Genomic DNA, 18,591 nt, shown 5'->3' with positions numbered 1-18,591 from the left:
ATATTTGGCAAGATTATCATAGCAGGTACATGACTTTAATTTGTCCCCTTACTGATAATATTCACTTTGATCATTTGAATAAGGTGATGTCTGCATGGTTTCTCCAATAGAAAGTTACTTTTTTCTCTTTGTGATTAATATTTTTGTAGGGAAATACTCTGATATTAGGTAACTATTTAATTGCTTCCAAAACTTTTAGTTTGTTCATTTATTAATTTATATCTGTATGGACTTGTGGTTTCCTGTGTTCTTCAGTGGGCAATAATCTATTACTATCATTTATTTTGATACTCAAATTGTACCATATTTGGCCCTATAAGCTGGCTTCTCTGTCCTTTTGAAATACCCCTATCATTCTTTGAACAATTCTCTGCTTTCTGGCACAAGAACATTCACTATTGTCTTGAACTGAGAATGAGCCATTCTCCAAGGAGACTTAGTTTCTTTTAATGGAGGCTGGTATTTAGAAACCAAGATTTAGGCACTTGTTGTGCTCATTGTTATTAGCATATCACTGCTCCTAGTGCCTATCTCAGGAGAAAACTAGGGAATATGTGAATGGATACACACACACACACCAAGTGCACACATTTACATCTATGTTTATTTCTTTCCTTTTTTTGAGAGAGAGAAGAAGTACACACGCTCACAGGGGTGGGGTGGGGGGAGGGGCAGAGAGAGAGGAGAGAGAGAGAGAATCTTAAGCAGGTTCCACAACCCTGAGATTGTGATTTGGGCCAAAATCAAGAGTCAGACTCTCAACCTACTGAGCCACCCAGGCGCCCCATCTGTGCTTATTTCTATACCTCTTTACATTCATTGAAAACCTAAGTCTACACCAATACTTCCAATTCCAACCCAACTCATATGGTTCACTTTAGTTTTCCCACTTTATGTAACTCTTTTCTCTGACATGTGTTATCCTTATTGTATTTATTTGATCGGTACACTGAATGTATCTAATCTACCATGTCCACTGCTATCTCCTCCCAATGTGGTCACCCTCCTCACTATATTTACTCTGATACTCCACTCCAGATTACTCTTCTACCAGGACACCCTCCTCTCCTTGCTCAGGTTCTGAGATCCTGCTTTGGGCCTCCTGTTCAAATGGATGACCCCCTTAGACCACTTAGGCTCTGACTCTTTGGGCCACCCTCACATGGACACCTTCTCACTCAGCTCAGGCTCTAACTCCCCATGTTGGGCTATCTCCCATATGGACTCTCTGCTCTTTCTATTCATGCTCTGACATCTAACACTGGGCTTCTCTCTGTGTGAGCACCTGTCTTACCTTGCTTATGCTCTAATATGCTATATTGAACTGTCCCTAAACATGCTTGCTCCCCTCACTCTGCTAGAGTTCTGATACACTGTTCTAACCCATTGTGGCTGCCTCTTCCCCCAAATCTCCATTATGTGGCACCTACTTGGCTCTGCTCCACATGATGGCTTTAGGACTGAATCGTTTGGGAAGCAAAGGGAAATAGGAAGGGGTATGGACCTATTGTAATTCCTTTAAATTTTAGTTATTCTAAAGGGTATGACATAATGTCTCATTATGTTTTTAGAGTACGTATCTTTGATGAATAATGATGTAGAGCTTCTTTTATGTGCTTATTGGCCATTTGTACATCTTTTTGTCAAGTGTCTACTTGAGAGTTTTTTTTTCCCTTCTGCCTTATTGATTTGTAAGAATTCTTCACATATTCTGGATTCAAGTCTTTTTTAAATGTATATATTGAGAATGTATTTAACCACTCTGTGGCTTGCCTTTTTATTATCTTAATGGTGAAGTTTTTACTTTTTATGAAGTCCAACTTATGAATTTTAATTTTATGGTTAGTGTTTTTGTGTTCCATCTGAAATATCTGCCTACTCCAAATTCATGAAGATCTTCTTCTGTGTTTTCTTTTAAAAGCTTTAAATTTTAGACTTTATGGTTAGGTCTCTGATCCATCTAAAATTAATTTTGTTTACGCTGTGAGACCCAAGTCCAAGGTAATTTTTTCCATGCAGATATCCAGTTGTACCAATACTTTTTGTTAAAAAAAGATTTTCATTTTCTGATGAATGACCTTGGATCTTTTGTCAAAAATCAATTACTGCATACATGTGGATTTATTTCTGTATTTTCTATACTATTACAGTGATCTGTAGTCTACTAATACACCGATACCCCCACTGTACTTGATTATTCTACCATCATAACCAGGTAGTATAAGTCCTCCACTTTTTTTTTTTTTTTAAGATTTTATTTATTTATTTGACAGAGAGAGAGAGAGGTGGAGTGGCAGGAAGAGGGAGAGGGAGAAGCAGTTTCCTGCTGAGCAGGGTGCCCGACATGGGGCTCGATCCCAGGACGCTGGGATCATGACCTGAGCTGAAGACAGACACTTAACCAACTGAGCCACCCAGATGCCCCAAAAGTCCTCCACTTTTGTTCTTCTTTTTCAAGATTGTTTCTGCTAGATCCTTTGGGTTTCCATACAAATTTTAGAATCAGCTTGTTGATTAGCTACAAAAAATGCTGCCTTGGAATTTGATTAGGGAAAGTTGCCATCTTAATAATATTGGGTTTTTTATTAAATGAACATTATATATTTTCATTTATTTAGGTCTTTCCTAAAATTTTTCACAATGTTTATCGTTTGCAGTATATAGGCATACCAGAAATATTACGGGTTTCGTTCCAGACCACCACAATAAAGTGAATAAAACAATAAAGAGTCAAATGAATTTTTTGGTTCCCCAGTGCATAGAAAACTTACACTTACACAATAGTCTATTAAGTGTGCAACAGCATTATGTCTAAAAAACAGTGTACATGTCTTAAGTAAAAAAAATATTGCTAAAAACTGCTAATCGTCATCTGAGCTTTTAGCGAGTCATCATCTTTTTGCCGGTGGAGGGTCTTGTTTGCTGTTGCTGACTGCTGACTGGTCAGGGTGGTGGGTGCTGAAGCTTGGGGTGGCTGTGGCAATTTCTTAAAATAAGACAACAGTGAAGTTTGCTGCATGGATGGACTCTTCCTTTCACGAATTATGTCTCTGTCGCATGCAGTGCTGCTTGATAGCATTTTCCCCATAGTCCTTCAAAACTGGAGTCAGTCCTCTCCAACTCTGCTGCTGCTCTATCAACTAACTTTATGTCATATTCTAAATCCTCTGTTGTCATTTCAGCAATCTGCACAGCATCTTCACCACCTTCTTTGCTCATCCATGAGAAGCAACTCCTCATCTGCTCAAGTCTTACCATGAGACTGTAGCAGTTCGGTCCCATCTTCAGACTCCATTTCTAATTCCAGTTCTCTTGCTATTTCCACCACATCTGCAGTGACTTCCTCCACTCAAGTCTGGAATGCATCAAAGTCCTCCGTGTGGACTGGAATCTACTTCTTCCAAACTCCTGTTAACGTTGGTATTCCATGGTCCTCAATCCCAGGATGTGACCTTTCTGGGGTCTCTATTTATGCCTCCGTATCTATGAATGTTTATACATTCTACATTAGGCTGGGCCTAACCTCTCATGTCTTCCATGATTGTGCAACCTCTGAAATCTGTTCAGCTCTCAGCTTTCCAGAAACTTCCCTGTGGAATCTCCTGGGGTCTTGCCCTGCTCATGCACATCTTAACAGTGGGCCAGGTACCCAGGGGAAGTTTTTATGCAATTTTAGAGGGTTCCTTCTCTGCAGCTGCCTCCTCTAAGGCACCTTGCCCTCCAAACCCAGCTGTGTTAGCAGGCCTATGCTCTGAGCTCTGTTTCCTCTGCCCAGAGACATTGCTGCCCTCTGCTTGGACTCCATAGCCCTGTGATGAATGCAAGGCTGACCTCATGTGCTTCTCTTTTCTGAAGGGTAATAACCCTGCCTTGGTTTCTGTTCAATGCCTGCAATTGTTGTGTGTTCAAATGCCTGTATTTGTCTAGCTTTTATTGTTGTTTACAGCAGGAAGGTGAGTTCAGTGTCAGGCACTCAATCTTAACTAGAGCTGGAAGTCAAGAGGTTCATCTTTTAAAAGAAATTAATTTAAAGAACCATTATATTTTTCTCATCTCTAGCTCTAGTGCAAGGCTAAATATAAAGAGCCTCTTACCAAATACTCTTGGTCAAATTCAAATCCCAAACTGAAAGCCCTATATTTTTATAGGGTTCTGTCCTTTCTTTTCACACCTTCCATAAAACAGTGAAAAGCTTAATAAAATATATTCATCCCAATCTTTGCTAAATTTCCTATTCATATAATCGGAGGAAACCTAAAACATTTACATATTGATTTTTATAGACCATTAGAGGCAAAGTTAGATTTCTTTGGTCAAAGATAGAACATGGAAGTACAAGTGCTCAGATTTCCTTCAGTTGTTAAAGGAGAGTGAAATTGATGAGCTTTTTTATTTCATTCCTTCCTTTTATTTTTATTTATTTTTTAAAAAGATTTATTTATTTATTTTAGGGATAGAGAGAGCACATGAGCGGGGGTGCGGGTGGCGGGAGAGGGAGAGAGAGAATCTCAAGCAGACTCCCTGCTGAGCGTGGAAGCTGGGGCTTGATCCTATGACCCCGAGATCATGACCTAAGCCAAAATCAAGAGTCTCATGCTTAACCGACTAAGCCACCCAGGCGCCCCTCATTCCTTTTTAAAAAAAAAAATCTAAAAAAATAGGGGTGCTCAAAAAAGGGGGGTACTCAGCGGGGAGTCTGCTTGAAGTTTCCCTCCCTCTGCCCTCTCCCCCCCAGCTCACACTGCACATGTTCTCTCTCTCTCTAAAATAAATAAATCTTTTTTAAAAATTAAAAAAAAAAATAAGAAATCTAAAAATTTTTCCAGTTGTAATGAGATATAATTAACATATAACATTGTATTAGTTTTAGTAACATGATGATTTGATATATGTACATGACTACCACAGTAAGTTTAGTTAGCATCCATCACCACAAATAGTTATAATTTATGTGTATGTGTGATCAGAACTTTCAAGATCGACTCTCTTAGCAACTTTAAAATATAGGATACAGTAGTAACTATAGTCACCATGGTGCATATTAAATCCCCAGCACTTACTTATCTTCTAACTGGAAGTTTGTACGATATGACCTTCACACATTTTGTCCAGCCCCCTACCCCCCTGCCTCTGACAACCTTGGTACCTATGAATTTGATTTTTTAAGATTCCACATATAAGCGAGATCATACAATATTTCTTTCTCTGTCTGACTTGTTTCATTTAGCATAAGCTAGCATATCCTCAAGTTTTATGTTGTTGCAAATGGCAGAATTTCCTACTTTTTTATGACTGAGTCATAGATAAACAGCTCGATCTCACATTTTTCTCTATCCATTCATCCACTGACATATACTTAGGTTATTTCCATGTCTTGGCTATCATAAATAATGCTGCAATGAACATGGGGGTACGGATACCTTTTCAAGATAGTGATTTCATTTCGTTCAGACATATTCCAGAAGTAGAAAGCCTCCATTTTTAATTTTTTGAGGAAATTCCATACTGTTTTTCATAGTGGCTGCACCAATTTACATTTCCAACAGTGCACAAGGGTTCCCTTTCCGCCACATCCTCACCAACACTTGTTATCTCTTGTCTTTTTGATGGCAGCCATTCTAACAGGTGTGGGGTGATATCTCCTTGTCGTTTTGATTTGCACTTCCCTGACGGTTAGTGATGCTGAGTACCTTTTCATGTACCTATTGCCCTTTTGTGTGTCCTCTTTGGAAAATGTCTATTCAGATCTTCTGCCTATTTTGTTTGTTTTTGTTTTAAAGATTTTATTTTTAAGTAATCTCTGCACCCAACGTGGGGCTTGAACCTCCAACCTTGGATCAAGAGTCACATGCTCCACCAACCGAGCCAGCCAGGCACCCCACTCTGCATTTTTTCACTGGATTGTTTGTTATTGAGTTGTATGCGTTCTTTATATATTTTGGATATTATCCCCTTCTCAGATATATGATTTACAAATATTTTCTCCCATTTTGTAGGTGCCTTTTCATTTTGTTGATGGTTTCCTTTGCTGCGCAGAAGCTTTTTAGTTTGATGTAGTCCCACTTGTTTATTTTTGCTTTTGTTGCCTTTGCTTTTGGTGTCAAATCCAAAAAATCATTGCCAAGACCAATGTCAAGGAGTTTACGCCCTGTGTTTTCTTCTAGGAGTTTTATGGTTTCAGGTCTTTGAACTTTGTCATCTCATTCCTTCTTCCTTTTTGATGAATGCAAAACCCAAAGGAACAAAAGTTGTGTACCCTCTCTAAAATTGGCATAGACACAAAATTAGAGTTAGTGAGCTCTGTAATTCCCATCTTTCTTACAAATTGCCTGTAGGACAATTCAATCCTGGGTAGGAACCTAAAATAAAGGACAAGACAATTCCGGGGTAGAAGTCTAGCATAAAATTTTTATAGTAGGAAAGCTTCTGTGTTATGGTCATAGAAACAAGGATTTATTTTTGTTTCCCTCATGTTGGAAAGAACAAAGAAGTTACTTAGCAATCCCTGTTTCCCCAATACCCTATTGCTATTTACCTGACATTGAAGATTAAAGTTATTTCAATGTGTGAAAGGGACCTTTTAAAAATAGAGTGCCCACTATGTTCAAAACAATTATTTAGTCATTAAATATATATATTGAATATTTAATGTTTAAATATGGCGGGGGTAACAAAAACATGTTAAACATTATTCTTATCTTCAAGGATTTATTGTGGGAGGGGTAAAAAACAGCACCTGGAAACATTGGCCCCCTGTTGCCCTTTATAGTGTTATGGAAGTTCAAGGAGAGGAAAGATCTTGTTTGTTTGGGTGGATCATAAAAGGTTTCATGAAAGCAGTGGCATCAAATTTGGTCTTAAATTTTGGGTAAGAATTTTGACTGGTGGGGAAAAAAAAGAAAAGAACACATAAGCTGGGAGAAACTATAGTCAAAGAAAAGGGAAGAGAGAAAGTTCCAATTTCTGGAAATTAGAGATAGCAATGGAAAGGTAGTGTGGGGGTCTCCTTGCTGGGAGTTTTAATGCCAGGCTGGGGGGTGTAGGCCACCAGGAACTGAGAGGCTGTTATTGATCATAGGAGCACTGTGACTGGAGCTCACTCAGAAACATTCATCTGGCCACAAGAGGATATCAGGACCTCTAGGCAAGTGCTGGTACACAGAAGAGTTTCCAACTACTTGAGTAGAAAATCTTGGACACTGTAGTGAGTTTGCATAAAATTAAATATATGTAATGTAAATGACTCTCCTATATTCTGAATTTGAGTCCTCACTACATTACCATTTTTTTTTAAAGATTTTATTTATTTGAGAGAGAGAGAGAACGAGCATGAGCAGGGAGAGGGGCAGAGGGAGATGGACAAACAGACTCTCGACGGAGCGGGGAGCCCAACATGGGGCTTGATCCCAGGACCCTGAGGTCATGACCTGAGCCAAAGTCAGACGCTTAACCGACTGAGCCACCCAGGTGCCCCTACATTACCATTTTTAAAATAGTCTATAAATAAATAAATAATAAATGCCCATGTTCATTGCATCATTCTTTACATTAGCCAAGACATGGAAACAACTTAAGTGTCCATCAATGGTGAATGGATGAAGAAAATGTGATATATCTCAATATATCATGTATATTATGTATTATCTGGCAAAAGCAAAAATTGGTGATCCCATGTTGGTCCTTAAAACACTTTTTTCGAAATGTTATTGGTGAGAAAAACAGAAGCCTGAGAACTACTGTCACATTGGGTCAATGTGGACATGAGGGAGATTGGTGCACTCTTAGAGCAGAGGAAGGGGGCTGAAAGGAGCAGAGATATTTGGGAAATAAAACTTGGAAGGTGAGGCAACTGTTTGGCTGTGAGTCAACAGAGGACAATGCCAAGGGACAGGAGAGTGAGGAGCACGATGGTATTTTGGTGGAGGCAGAACAGGCAGAGGCTGACAGGGAAGGTTAGTTTGGGGAATGTTCTGTGGATGCTCCTGAGGAGAGCTGTTTGCAACCGTCTCATGGGCAATGGAAATGTCAGTCTGGAGCTCGGGAGGGAGGCTCATTTATTGAGACGACAGACATTTATTTTACACCTACTATGAATCAAGCACTAAATGTGGGGGAAAGAGAGATATTTGCGTGTCATTTATATAGACTCTCTTACAATTATCTTTTCTTCATTAAGTCCTTGTTACTTAATATAATTCTTTTATGTCTGTTTTATGGTGCTTCTGAGAACCTGTAATTCAAAGATATACTGCAAATACAATAATAAATATTTGAAATTTACAATTCATCTACAAAATCATAAATGGATAGAAAACTAAGACCGAGAAAACAACTTTATTGGTGTATTAGTTGGCATAGGCTGCGGTAATAAGTAGATCAAAAAGGTAATAGCACAGCACCATCCAAGTCTCTATCTTGGTCACAGTTTATCTGTAGATTAGCAAGTGAATAGCTTGGTAGCTGGGTTCTCCTTAGAGACCCAAGCTGAGGCAGGTTCCACCCTCGAGAACAGCATGCAGCTTCTAAGGTCCTCTGTCCCCTTCATCTCAGTCGGCCGATGCATTGGAAATTTAAGGCCTCAAAGTGGCAAACGTCACTTCTAGGAACACTTCGTGGCCTAAAACTCAGTCATATGGCCGGATCTAACTACAAGGGCAGCTGGGAAGCTCAGTCCAGCTTTGCGTCCAGGAAGAAGAGGAAATAGATTTTGTTGAATAATTAGTAGTCAGCCATGACTTGCATTAAATAACGTGAGTAAAAGTGAATTTAAATAACTAAAACAGGGGCGCCTGGGTGGCTCAGTCGGTTGGGCATCTGCCTTTGGCTCCGGTCCTGGTCCCGGGATCCTGGGATTGAGCCCAACATCGGGCTCACTGCTCGGTGGGGAGTCTGCTTCTCCCTCTGCCCCTCCTCCTGCTTGCACGCTCTCTCTCAAATAAATAAATAAATAAATAAATAAATAAATAAATAAAAACAGGTGGTCATGAGGAGCCTGCCTGTTGTGTGTGCATGAACAGAATCTTTAGCACTGCATTTCTGGAGAGAAGTGATTGCCATTTGTGAGGAACTTATATTCATGTAACAGTTAAGCTATGCTTTAGTAGTTATAAGAACCAAACTTAAAAACAGTTGAATTCCTATAACATTGTTCAGAGTCCTCGCGAGGATATCATTTGCTTTTTCTAGCTGAAAAGCAATAGGAGCTAAGTGACCTGAGATGATGGGGGGCAAGAGGAAAGAGGACAGTACCCCAGGATTAATATGTTTTCTACAAGCAGATCCTTTACAACCTTCCTCTCTGTTCCCAGGAATATGGGCCTCTTTGATGTGTTTGTGGTTTTGACATTTCTTTCACCATCAGCATTTTTTCTCCAAAATTGTCCTTAAAGTGACTGCATCCTTTTATGATCCCTTACTTAGCCTGTGACCACTTTCCTACTCCCAATAAATTTTTACAACAAATCTCATCCACTTCAGCTTCGTCCTGCACTTGAGCCTGAACGTGTGCTCAGAGTGGCAGATGGAAACCCATCAGCAGTAATAAATACATCACTACTCAAGATCTTCTATTGCTTGATATCCAGAGATCACTGCAATATAAGACTATTAGATAATAGATTATTCCTATCTTTAGTGTATCCCTCAGGACTAAATTCCTTGTGACTTAAAATCAAATCTCTCTACTGGAGAGCCTTCTTCTCGAAGTCTTAAAGTTATTATCAGTTCTGTTAAGTATTGCATTGACATGAACAATAATATATTGTTTATTATGGCCTAGGATTTGGAGAGGGAAGCATTTGGAAGGAAATTAAGGATTTCAGACATTAGCTCTGTTTTAGGTTGATCCTAGGTAGATGATGCAGTCTTGTCTGATAGGACTGCTCTGACAAAATACCAGATTGGGTGGTTTATAAACAAAACAGAACATTTATTTTTCAGAGTTCTGGAGGCTAAAAGTCTGAGATCAGGTGCCACCCTCTTCTGAGTTGTACTTTTGCTCTATCCTCACATGGTAGAAGGACTAGGGAGCTCTGTGGGTCCTCCTTAATGAAGACACGAATCTCTATCCTGAGGGTCCAGTCTCATGACCTAGTCACCTCCTATTAGGAGTACCCTCCTCCTAGTACCATCACCTTGGGGATTAGGATTTCAACATGTGAATTTGGGGTGGGGGGGTGCAAACATTCAGACCATAGGGAGTCTCTTCCTGGTAAGTAGTAGGGAGCCAGAGAGGAGCTAAGGTGGGGGTAATTTGGATCATTAGGAAACCTTCACAGTATTGTTCAATCAGAACACTTTAGTGGATTTTACTTTTGGTCCCCTAGCATCAGAATACTGTTTGGGCAGAATCTTAAAATAGATAGGAGGCAGGGTCACACATCCCACTGTAGAAACTAAAGAGGGCAGATAATCTTTTTCCCTGACAGCTGGGGCATCTGCAAATGTTCCTGCCAAGGGCTTTGAACCTTGAAGGAGCGACACAAAAATGGAGGCTCCTGAGAGATCACTTGCAGCAATGGCAGGGTGCAGTCCACAGTTTAGAGGTGACTTCTGTGGTTTGCGGGGGTTCCTCTTCAGACTATACTGGAACACTGCCCAGCTTCCCCTCTCTCCTGCTCTTTTCCTGGACCTTATTCTTACGTTCTGTGATAGCCTTCTATGAAATTGCTTTCTGCTTGCATTGGTCGGGGAAAATTTGTAGTCTGCAACCAAGAATTCCAGCTAGCACAAACATCCCCCAAATCTGCTATACTTATATTTCCATTAAAACTTTATCTTATTGCAAAAATTATCAACTGAAAAACTTAGAAAATATAAACAAAAAACACTGTAACCCCATCACCACAGAGCAACTTTGTAAAAAAATTTTGAAACACTTTCTGGTGCAGGGACGCCTGGGTGGCTCAGCTGGTTAAGCGTCTGCCTTCCACTCAGGTCATGATCCCTGATCGAGTCCCACTTCGGGCTCCCTGCTCATCGGGGAGCCTGCTTCTCCCTCTGCCTGCTGCTCCCCCTACTTGTGCGCGCGCTCTCTCTCTCTCTCTCTCTGACAAATAAATAAATAAATAAATAAATAAATATTTTTTAAAGAAACATTTTCTGGTGCATAGTCTCTCCAACTTTTTCCTGGGCATATGAATATATTGTTTCTTTAGCTATTATAAAAAGTGCTACCACATTGCGATCAACATGCTTGTTATTCGCCTGCTATTCAGCCTCATCTGTAGCATTGCTTCTCCGTATGAACATAAACACAGACATGATGAGTTGGTCCAGCCTAGGGAAAAATATTTGTCACACTTACTCAAGTTTCCTTTGAGTAAATATATGTAGAAGTGAAGGCATATAAAATGATTTCAGGTACATCCTCGGGACAGAACTAATCCAGCAGAGGGAAGCCAGTGTTCCTCTCCTGGGTAAAAGTCCTCAGACACCTAACATGGCCCGCTTTGTTTGGTCATGTGCAAACGAAGGCATCATTTTTATATTCAAGCTAGGATTCAGGATTTCCAGAGAAAATTTAGGATATAGGTATACTCTCCCGAGGACCACTATTTCAACTAGAAATTCACTTAAAAACTACTAATTTCTCAGAATGCATGAAATTGATCTCTAATTCAAGAAGAGTTGTAGGATTTATATTTTAAAATCATTACTTACATGTACAAATCATAACTGCTGCCACAAAGTAAATAATCAGAGAGGGCAGTTTTGCTATGTATGCTTAAAATTAGAAATACTACTTGCAAATAGTAAATATATGAAAAGTTCTTAGAAAGTCTGTTCTCTACCTCTTATATCTTAATAGATTTTAGTACTTTTTTTTCAGAGGCAAACTTCAATAGCAGGTAGATTTAAAAAAGGAGTAGGTTCTAAATTAATTGCATTTCAGTATTTCCAGCCTAGCTTGCCTTTAGCCACAGTCTTGTTCTAATGGCTCCTCATTCCAGTATTTGCCTTGAAGGCATCTGTTTTCTTCTAGCTCTGGTTTTCTTCTTGGTGAACGGTAATCAAACTTTCTCTTATTGCTACCCCCGAATTAGCTTTAATATATTTAAGAATTGGACTCAAAAAATCTCCAGTGATTTTTAAACTAGTGTGCAGGTGATAGTTGTTGTTTTTTCCCTTTTCAAAATAAACCATCTCTAAGGTGGTTTTAAGATTTTTACTATTAGTTTTAAAAATCACATAAAATGACTGCTTTCATGTAACAGTGCTTTTTCTCCATGTGCAACCCATTGAAAAGGTAACTTCAATAATTAAAAAAATTAAAACCACTCAGTGCTTTATTAAGCAAATGAATTAATAGTTAACTTTTTAGATCCTGGACCTCAACATTCCTTTGCTATTCAAATCAAAATGCAGTAGTCTTCACATTTGTTACCATGGATTTCAAAAGAATAATCTACATTTCTAAAGCTATTTATATAGAAAGACAAAAGAGAACATAATTAAGCTGGAGTCTTTCCATAGCATTGTCTTTTGGGGTCCAGGCAGCAGAAGCATGATGTAGGTGAAAAAGTACTATGGCCAGGTTCCAATGTATCTGATTCAAGCTGAAGAACAAAAACTTGAACTGTGAATACATTAGCTCAGCTCAAAAAGTGAATGCTAACCAGAGGGTCTCCATCTTTGGAGACCAAACAAGGGCAAAGAGCTTAAATGGTAGCAGCATCACTGCGGGTTATTTATAAAACAGTACTTTGCAACACATATCAAGAAGCTAAGACACCCATTGCTCATACCTCTTAGAGAACAAAAGAGGATGCTCATTTGTCTGGAATGGTTCTTGAAGGAAAATATTCTGGAAGGCAGGAAGAGAACTTTCCTTACTTGAAGGCCATCTTTCTCCCTATGGGCTCAAGCCTGTGAATTGTATCTCATTTATTCTTCTCAGTGTGAATCCAGTCCAGCTCTAGAAGTTACAGACTGCAAATACTTTTATAACCTAACTCCCATTATCAAATGGGCTTCTTTTCTTACTCTATCTTCTGATACTCAGAACCATTCAGAGCATTTATTTACTACTATAATATGCAATGAAATGGAATTTAAGAAACAACTCTGCAAAACAAGGAATATAAGAGCAATTTGGTCTTTTTTTTTAAACGTTTGGTCCAGTAGCATGGGGCAAAGCTTTAGCTGAGTTAACTTCTTTTGATAAGAAAAAGTCAAAATAAATAAACATTTCTTAGAAATAAACTACAAACAAATCTATTTGTAAAAGTAAGGAAATCTGTTCTTTTAAAGCATTTTGGAAAGATGGAAAGTTAAGTATTCAACTGGTTATATATACTTTTTGGATATTTCAATTTCTGTAAGATTGGAATCTAGTGAAGCCTTCTTTCAATTTTCTAAGACCATATACAAAATCTGTTATCAAAATGTATAAAAGATGCTTCTAAAAACAACTGTTAAGTTTACTGTTTTTGACTTAGTGATCAAGCCATAATTTTTTCAATTCCAACTTTAATTTGTTCCTGTACACTCTCTTTAACGGGGCTTTGGGCTTTGAAGTCATCCTCTTCAATCTTTGTATGATAAGGTGAGCTACTTGCTTCTGTTTAGCAGAGCTGGATCAGGAACATCTCTGCATTTGATTGGCTGGCTTTTAAAGGATTACTCCTCTGGAAAGCCACTGTTCTGTATCACATTGCTAGCAGTGTGGACTTAATTGTGGTTAAAAATTCAAATTGAAGACGAGTATTTACCATCAAAGAGAATGTAAACTTCAGTACTCCGCTGTTACATAGCTTCTATACATCATATTGACCTAATGTGTGTGTGATGAAGAGCTGTTTCAAAACAACCTTAAATGCTATATCCAGAAATAACAACTGACTCCGGCAAAGAGAGGTAATTTGGGGTCCCTGTATGTTCTTTAACAAAGCCAATACAATTTAAAAATAAATGAATTACAACTACACAAATTGAGTTCAGTAAGATGAACAAAACTGAGGAAGACAAATGTCAGCTAAGTCAACAAGTCAAATACATTATACTATTTATACCCAGATGAAATAAAACAATGACTTTCCATTTTTATTTTGCCTTTCCCAGTTACTCAGAGTAAACATTATCACTTTTCAAATGCCACTGATCGTTTTATCTGAAAGAAAAATTTACTGAGTAAAATGCTTAGCTGTAGGATTTTATATTTACAATCCATCAGGTTACAATAAAGTTACTAGTTAGTTTCTTCCCCAGTGTGAGCATTCTGTATGTGCGTTTTATTTACATTCTGTCACTTTCTATTTCCTCCTAAACTTTATATGCTCAAGAAAGAAACTGTATTGATGTTATGTAACAGTACTTCAAATTTGCAACATACATACTGGTTTCTCTCTCCCTTGAACCCATGTGCCTGAAAAATAAACACAATGTATCCCCCCAAAACACCACCTTGGAGTGTGTAAGGACGAGTATAGACCTGTAGAAGTACAAGCACTGAAAAACAGTTGTGTGGAAGGGTAAAGATGTATCTGTCCTTGTTGACAACAATCCCCACGATTTATTAGCCACAGGCAGCCAACTTAGTAAATGACAAGGTCCAAGGCCTGGCCATAAGAAGTGGGTAACCCAGTGGAAGTGAAGGCTTTTAGGTCTTACAACTAATGTGATTCAAAAAAAGAAGGAAAAAAAAAAAACAAAACCAAAACCAAAGCAAGCAAACCGTAAAACCTGGAGAAAAGTCCTCCAAATAGAGCCTCTTTGGCAACTCAAATTGAACCAAATGATTCAGGTGGGCGATTAGAATAAACTGTGCGCCGTTTTCTTTCACTAGGTCTATAAAGCCCATAAATTATGTTTGGTCCAGAACACCAGGAGTTATTAGCACCTTCCTTTTTCACTTTTTAATATTCAGTATATTCAGCAACAATCCTTAATCCATGGTCTTCATTCATTTATTGACTGAACAAGATCCTGGGTGCCTCCTGGTGATCGCTCCTTCCAGGCTGACCTTATATGACAGCAAACTGAAATGCCCCTCCGTGGAGAGGGTCAAGACCGCGAGGAAAGTCATCCAAAGGTGGACGCATCTTGCTTTCATTTACTTGTTTATTAGAGGGGCGGCGATGGCCGCGGCTGGACGAGGACGAGGCGAAGGGGCGCGCGGGCCGTGAGCCGCAGCCCCGGGGTGGGTACCCGCGGAGGAAGAGGAAGGCAGCAGCCACGCTCTACCAGCTCGGCCCGCCGGACCCAGAAAGTGACCAGCCCCTCCCCCCACTGCACCCTTGACCCCTCCCCCTCTTTCCAGGCCTTTCATCCGCCCGCTCGCCCGCCGGGCAGCCCCGGGGCCCCCAGATCTCGCGCCGCCCGCCTCTTTAGCCAACCCGGTCCAGCGACGCGGACAGGCCCAGGACGGCCCTGCGAAGCCCTCGGCCGGGCGAGGACCCCGACCCCGACCCCTCCGGCCGCGCCCCTCCCCCTCGAGTAACGCACCTGCGGCCCCGCCCCCGGCCAAACGCTGAGGCGGCGGCAGGCTGGCGAGGCCGAGCGGCTCGGCCCTCCAGGCGCAGTCACCTTCCCTTCCCCCGCCATTCTGCCCACCCCCCTAGCTCAGCCACCAAGCAGCCGCCGCGATCTTCAGCCGCCCCGAAATCTAAAGGGGTCCGTCTCCGGCACCACAACCAAATGGCTGAGCCTCCCTGGCCGGCTGCGCAGCCCGCCCATTGGTCCCTTCCCCCCCCGCCGCCGCCACCATTGGCTGTTGCCCGGACACCCTCGGCAGCGATTGGCTCCAGCTGTTGCCGCTCATCCGCCGAACCACAGGTCCCGCCTCCACCGTGATCAGGTTAGTGTGCGCCGCGGGTGCTGGGGGCTCGAGAACCGAGCGGAGCTGGTTGAGCCTTCAAAGTCCTAAAACGCGCGGCCGTGGGTTCGGGGTTTATTGATTGAATTCCGCCGGCGCGGGAGCCTCTGCAGAGAGAGAGCGCGAGAGATGGACATGGACAAACGGATTCATTTAGAGCTGCGGAACAGGACGCCCTCTGATGTGAGCATTTGCCAAAAATATCTCTGTCGGTCCATTCTCCTACTTTGTGTGTGTGTGTGCGTTGGGGGGAGGCACTTTTTTTTGAGGGGGGGCGCCCGGGAGGTGTGGGTTTGGGGGTCGGACTGCAAATGAATTGCAAGGTTGGGGGGTTGCAATGCCATCCGAGCATGTTCCGGCTGCCGCCGCCGCTGCCCTTGGTGTGTGACTACCTGTGCGTGTGCTCCCGCGTGTGCGAGTGTGGGTGCGAGAGTGTGCGTGCGAGTGTGCACCCACCGGGGGCCAGCGGGCGCACGCGTTTGGGTCGGAGAGAATGAGGCAAAATAACCCTCTGAGCTCGCTGCTCCCTTGACTCCGTCTGGGGGGAAGATTAACGAGGGAGGAGGAGGAGGGGGGCTGCCTCCTGGATTTAACAACAAAAAAAAGGGGGTTTTATATTTTATAAATGAATCCCCCCTTCCGCCCCCCTCCCGCGCCTTCCCCCTCCCTTTCTCTCTCTCTCTCTCGCTCGCACACACACAATAAGTTTTGGGCTTCGCGAGTCCGGTTTAGTTTCTGATAAATGTGGGCCGAGGCCCCCGGGGAGAGCGCGTGGGGAGGGGGCTGCAGTGGAGTTGGGAATGGCTCGAGTTTAAAGTGCGTCTTCATTTCTTTGCAGTGATGAGGCGAGAGACGGGGGAGCCATATTTGTAACTTTGTAGTGTTCGTGAACGCGCCCTTTCTCTCCCTCCCTCCCTTTCTCTGACTCCCTTCCTCTCCTCCTCTTTCTCCCTCACTCTTTCCACCCCACCTTCGGGCCAGATGCTGATGTTTCTTCCTTTCCTTCCGAAGGGAGGATAAATTGGAAGGGGGGAGGGATTTTCGAACGTGCAAAGGCACAGATAATCCCCGCGCCTCCCCACCTCGAGCGATCGCTATTGCAAGTTACCCGAAGGCTACGTCCCGGTCCCCCCTCGCCCGTGCTCCTTCCGGCCTCGCTAAGATGCCAGCCTTTGAGCCCTCGCGCCCCCCGGCCAGTCTTTCTCCGGGGTGGGCTCCTCGGCAGCCATTCGGCGCCTGGTTAATACACGGGCACGGGAAACTTTGTCAGGACGGAGCTGCCCAGACCTGGTGCCCGTGGTGGGTATTGGCTGGGTCCAGATTTATGCGGGCATAGGAAACACGCAGCTCCGGGATGGGAGTTTGCCTTCTGGTCGCCGTTATTGATTGGGCAGCGGCGGGAGTACGGCCGGAGGAAACTTACACGGATGGGAACCGGGAGGCTCGGGCGAAAGCCCACCCCCAAAGAGGGGGAAGGTGAGGGTGGGTTACTCGAACGCTCGTTTGTATTTCTGTCTCCCTCTCGCTTTCAAACAGTGTTTTATGTGAGTTGTCGGCTCAGCGGAGGAGACCCCGGCTCTGGGGCGGAGACCCTGGCCGGCTCCTCTTCCGACCCCTCCGGAGACCAGGGCGGCGCGGGCGGAAGGACCCTTCCTCCAGCCTCGGTGGCCAGGGTTCCACAGAGTTGGGAGTTTGGGGAGCACTGTGCGCTGACCTGTCGCCCCTCCAGCCCGTTCAAACCCGAATCCCTGGCGAAGGCAGGCCTTGCTTCCTCTTTTTCTCTAGTTCCTCCCCCAAACCTGAGTGAGACTTTTGAAAACAAGATCCTTTTTGTGCCCCCCCATCATAACGCAGCTGTGGACTGTAGACGTGCAATGCCTTATGGCGCGCAGGGCGGGGAGGGGGTGGCGGAGGGAGGGGAGGGGGTGCCCGCCGAGAAGGCAGGAGTTTCCGCGAACAATCTGCCGGCGGTTTGTCTTTCTCTGGCCGGTTTCATCCCGGCTTAGACCCCGAGCCGGAGGATTTGGGGGCTGGGTGTGGTGATGGGGGAGGGGGCCGGAGCCGCGGTCTTCCCGCGTACTTTCCGGAAGCCCCCCGTGCGGAGGGGGAAGGGCGCACTGTAGGGGGCCGGGGTCGTGGCGGGTGGGTGTGGAGGCGCGGTTCGCCCGGCCAGCCCCAGCCACACGGCTGGCCAACTGGGAGCGAGATCGAAAGCGGGTCGAACCGGCTCTTTAAACTTCCCCGAGTATGTGCTGGGGGAGGGGAGCGCGCCGCGCCGAACTGGGAGCGATTTCTCACGCTTCGCCCCCTCGCCTCCGAGTCTCCCAGCCCACTCGCCTGCCCCCTGCCTCGAGGCGGGGTGGGGCGCGGGAGGGGATGGAGGGGGCACTTTCGGCACATTTGGGGAGGAGGGGGAGAGAGAAAGCTAGCTAATGAGGGACAAAAGGGGTGGGGGAGGAGGAACTATTTTTTTTAACCGTTCTTAAGACAAATAGCTCTCGGAGAGCGCCCCCTGCGCCCCTCCCCGCCGCGCTCCCCCCCGGGGCCCCCTCACACCCACCTTCGGAGCCTCTCCCAACTCGGATCCGGGGGCTGGTGGCCACGCCGCGACGCCGAAATAGGACGAGCAGCCATGTTTCCCGGGTCTCGCGCGGCCCGCCCCGCCCCTCCCCCATGGCGCGGCCGGCGCCGAGCGCGGGGCTGCGAGTGCGGGCGCCGGGCTCCATGCGGCGCGGGGCGCGGGCCGGCGGGCGGGCGGGCTGGCGCCGGGGCGGCCG

At 43.8% G+C, this 18,591-nt stretch overlaps 1 protein-coding gene and 1 long non-coding RNA gene across 2 annotated transcripts in view; one reads left to right on the top strand and one right to left on the bottom strand.

The window, feature by feature from the left end:
- Window positions 1–13,435: 13,435 nt before the first annotated feature.
- Window positions 13,436–18,526, bottom strand: LOC116640290. The gene is made up of 2 exons (XR_004301009.1): window positions 18,375–18,526; window positions 13,436–15,921 (listed from the first exon to the last, which is right to left on the bottom strand). It is a non-coding gene; the product is annotated as an uncharacterized LOC116640290 (long non-coding RNA).
- ANP32A (acidic nuclear phosphoprotein 32 family member A) overlaps window positions 15,772–18,591 on the top strand; it is a 37,529-nt gene continuing 34,709 nt past the window's right edge. The window contains exon 1 of the mRNA XM_032417189.1: window positions 15,772–15,997. Coding sequence (XP_032273080.1) covers window positions 15,944–15,997 — 54 coding nt within the window. The 5' untranslated portion in view covers window positions 15,772–15,943. The remainder of the gene's footprint in view (window positions 15,998–18,591) is intronic.

The sequence above is a fragment of the Phoca vitulina genome, unplaced genomic scaffold (genome assembly GCF_004348235.1).
Source record: "Phoca vitulina isolate PV1807 unplaced genomic scaffold, GSC_HSeal_1.0 scaffold20, whole genome shotgun sequence".
Classification (NCBI taxonomy): Eukaryota; Metazoa; Chordata; class Mammalia; order Carnivora; family Phocidae; genus Phoca; species Phoca vitulina.
This window is presented reverse-complemented; position numbering and strand designations above follow the sequence as displayed.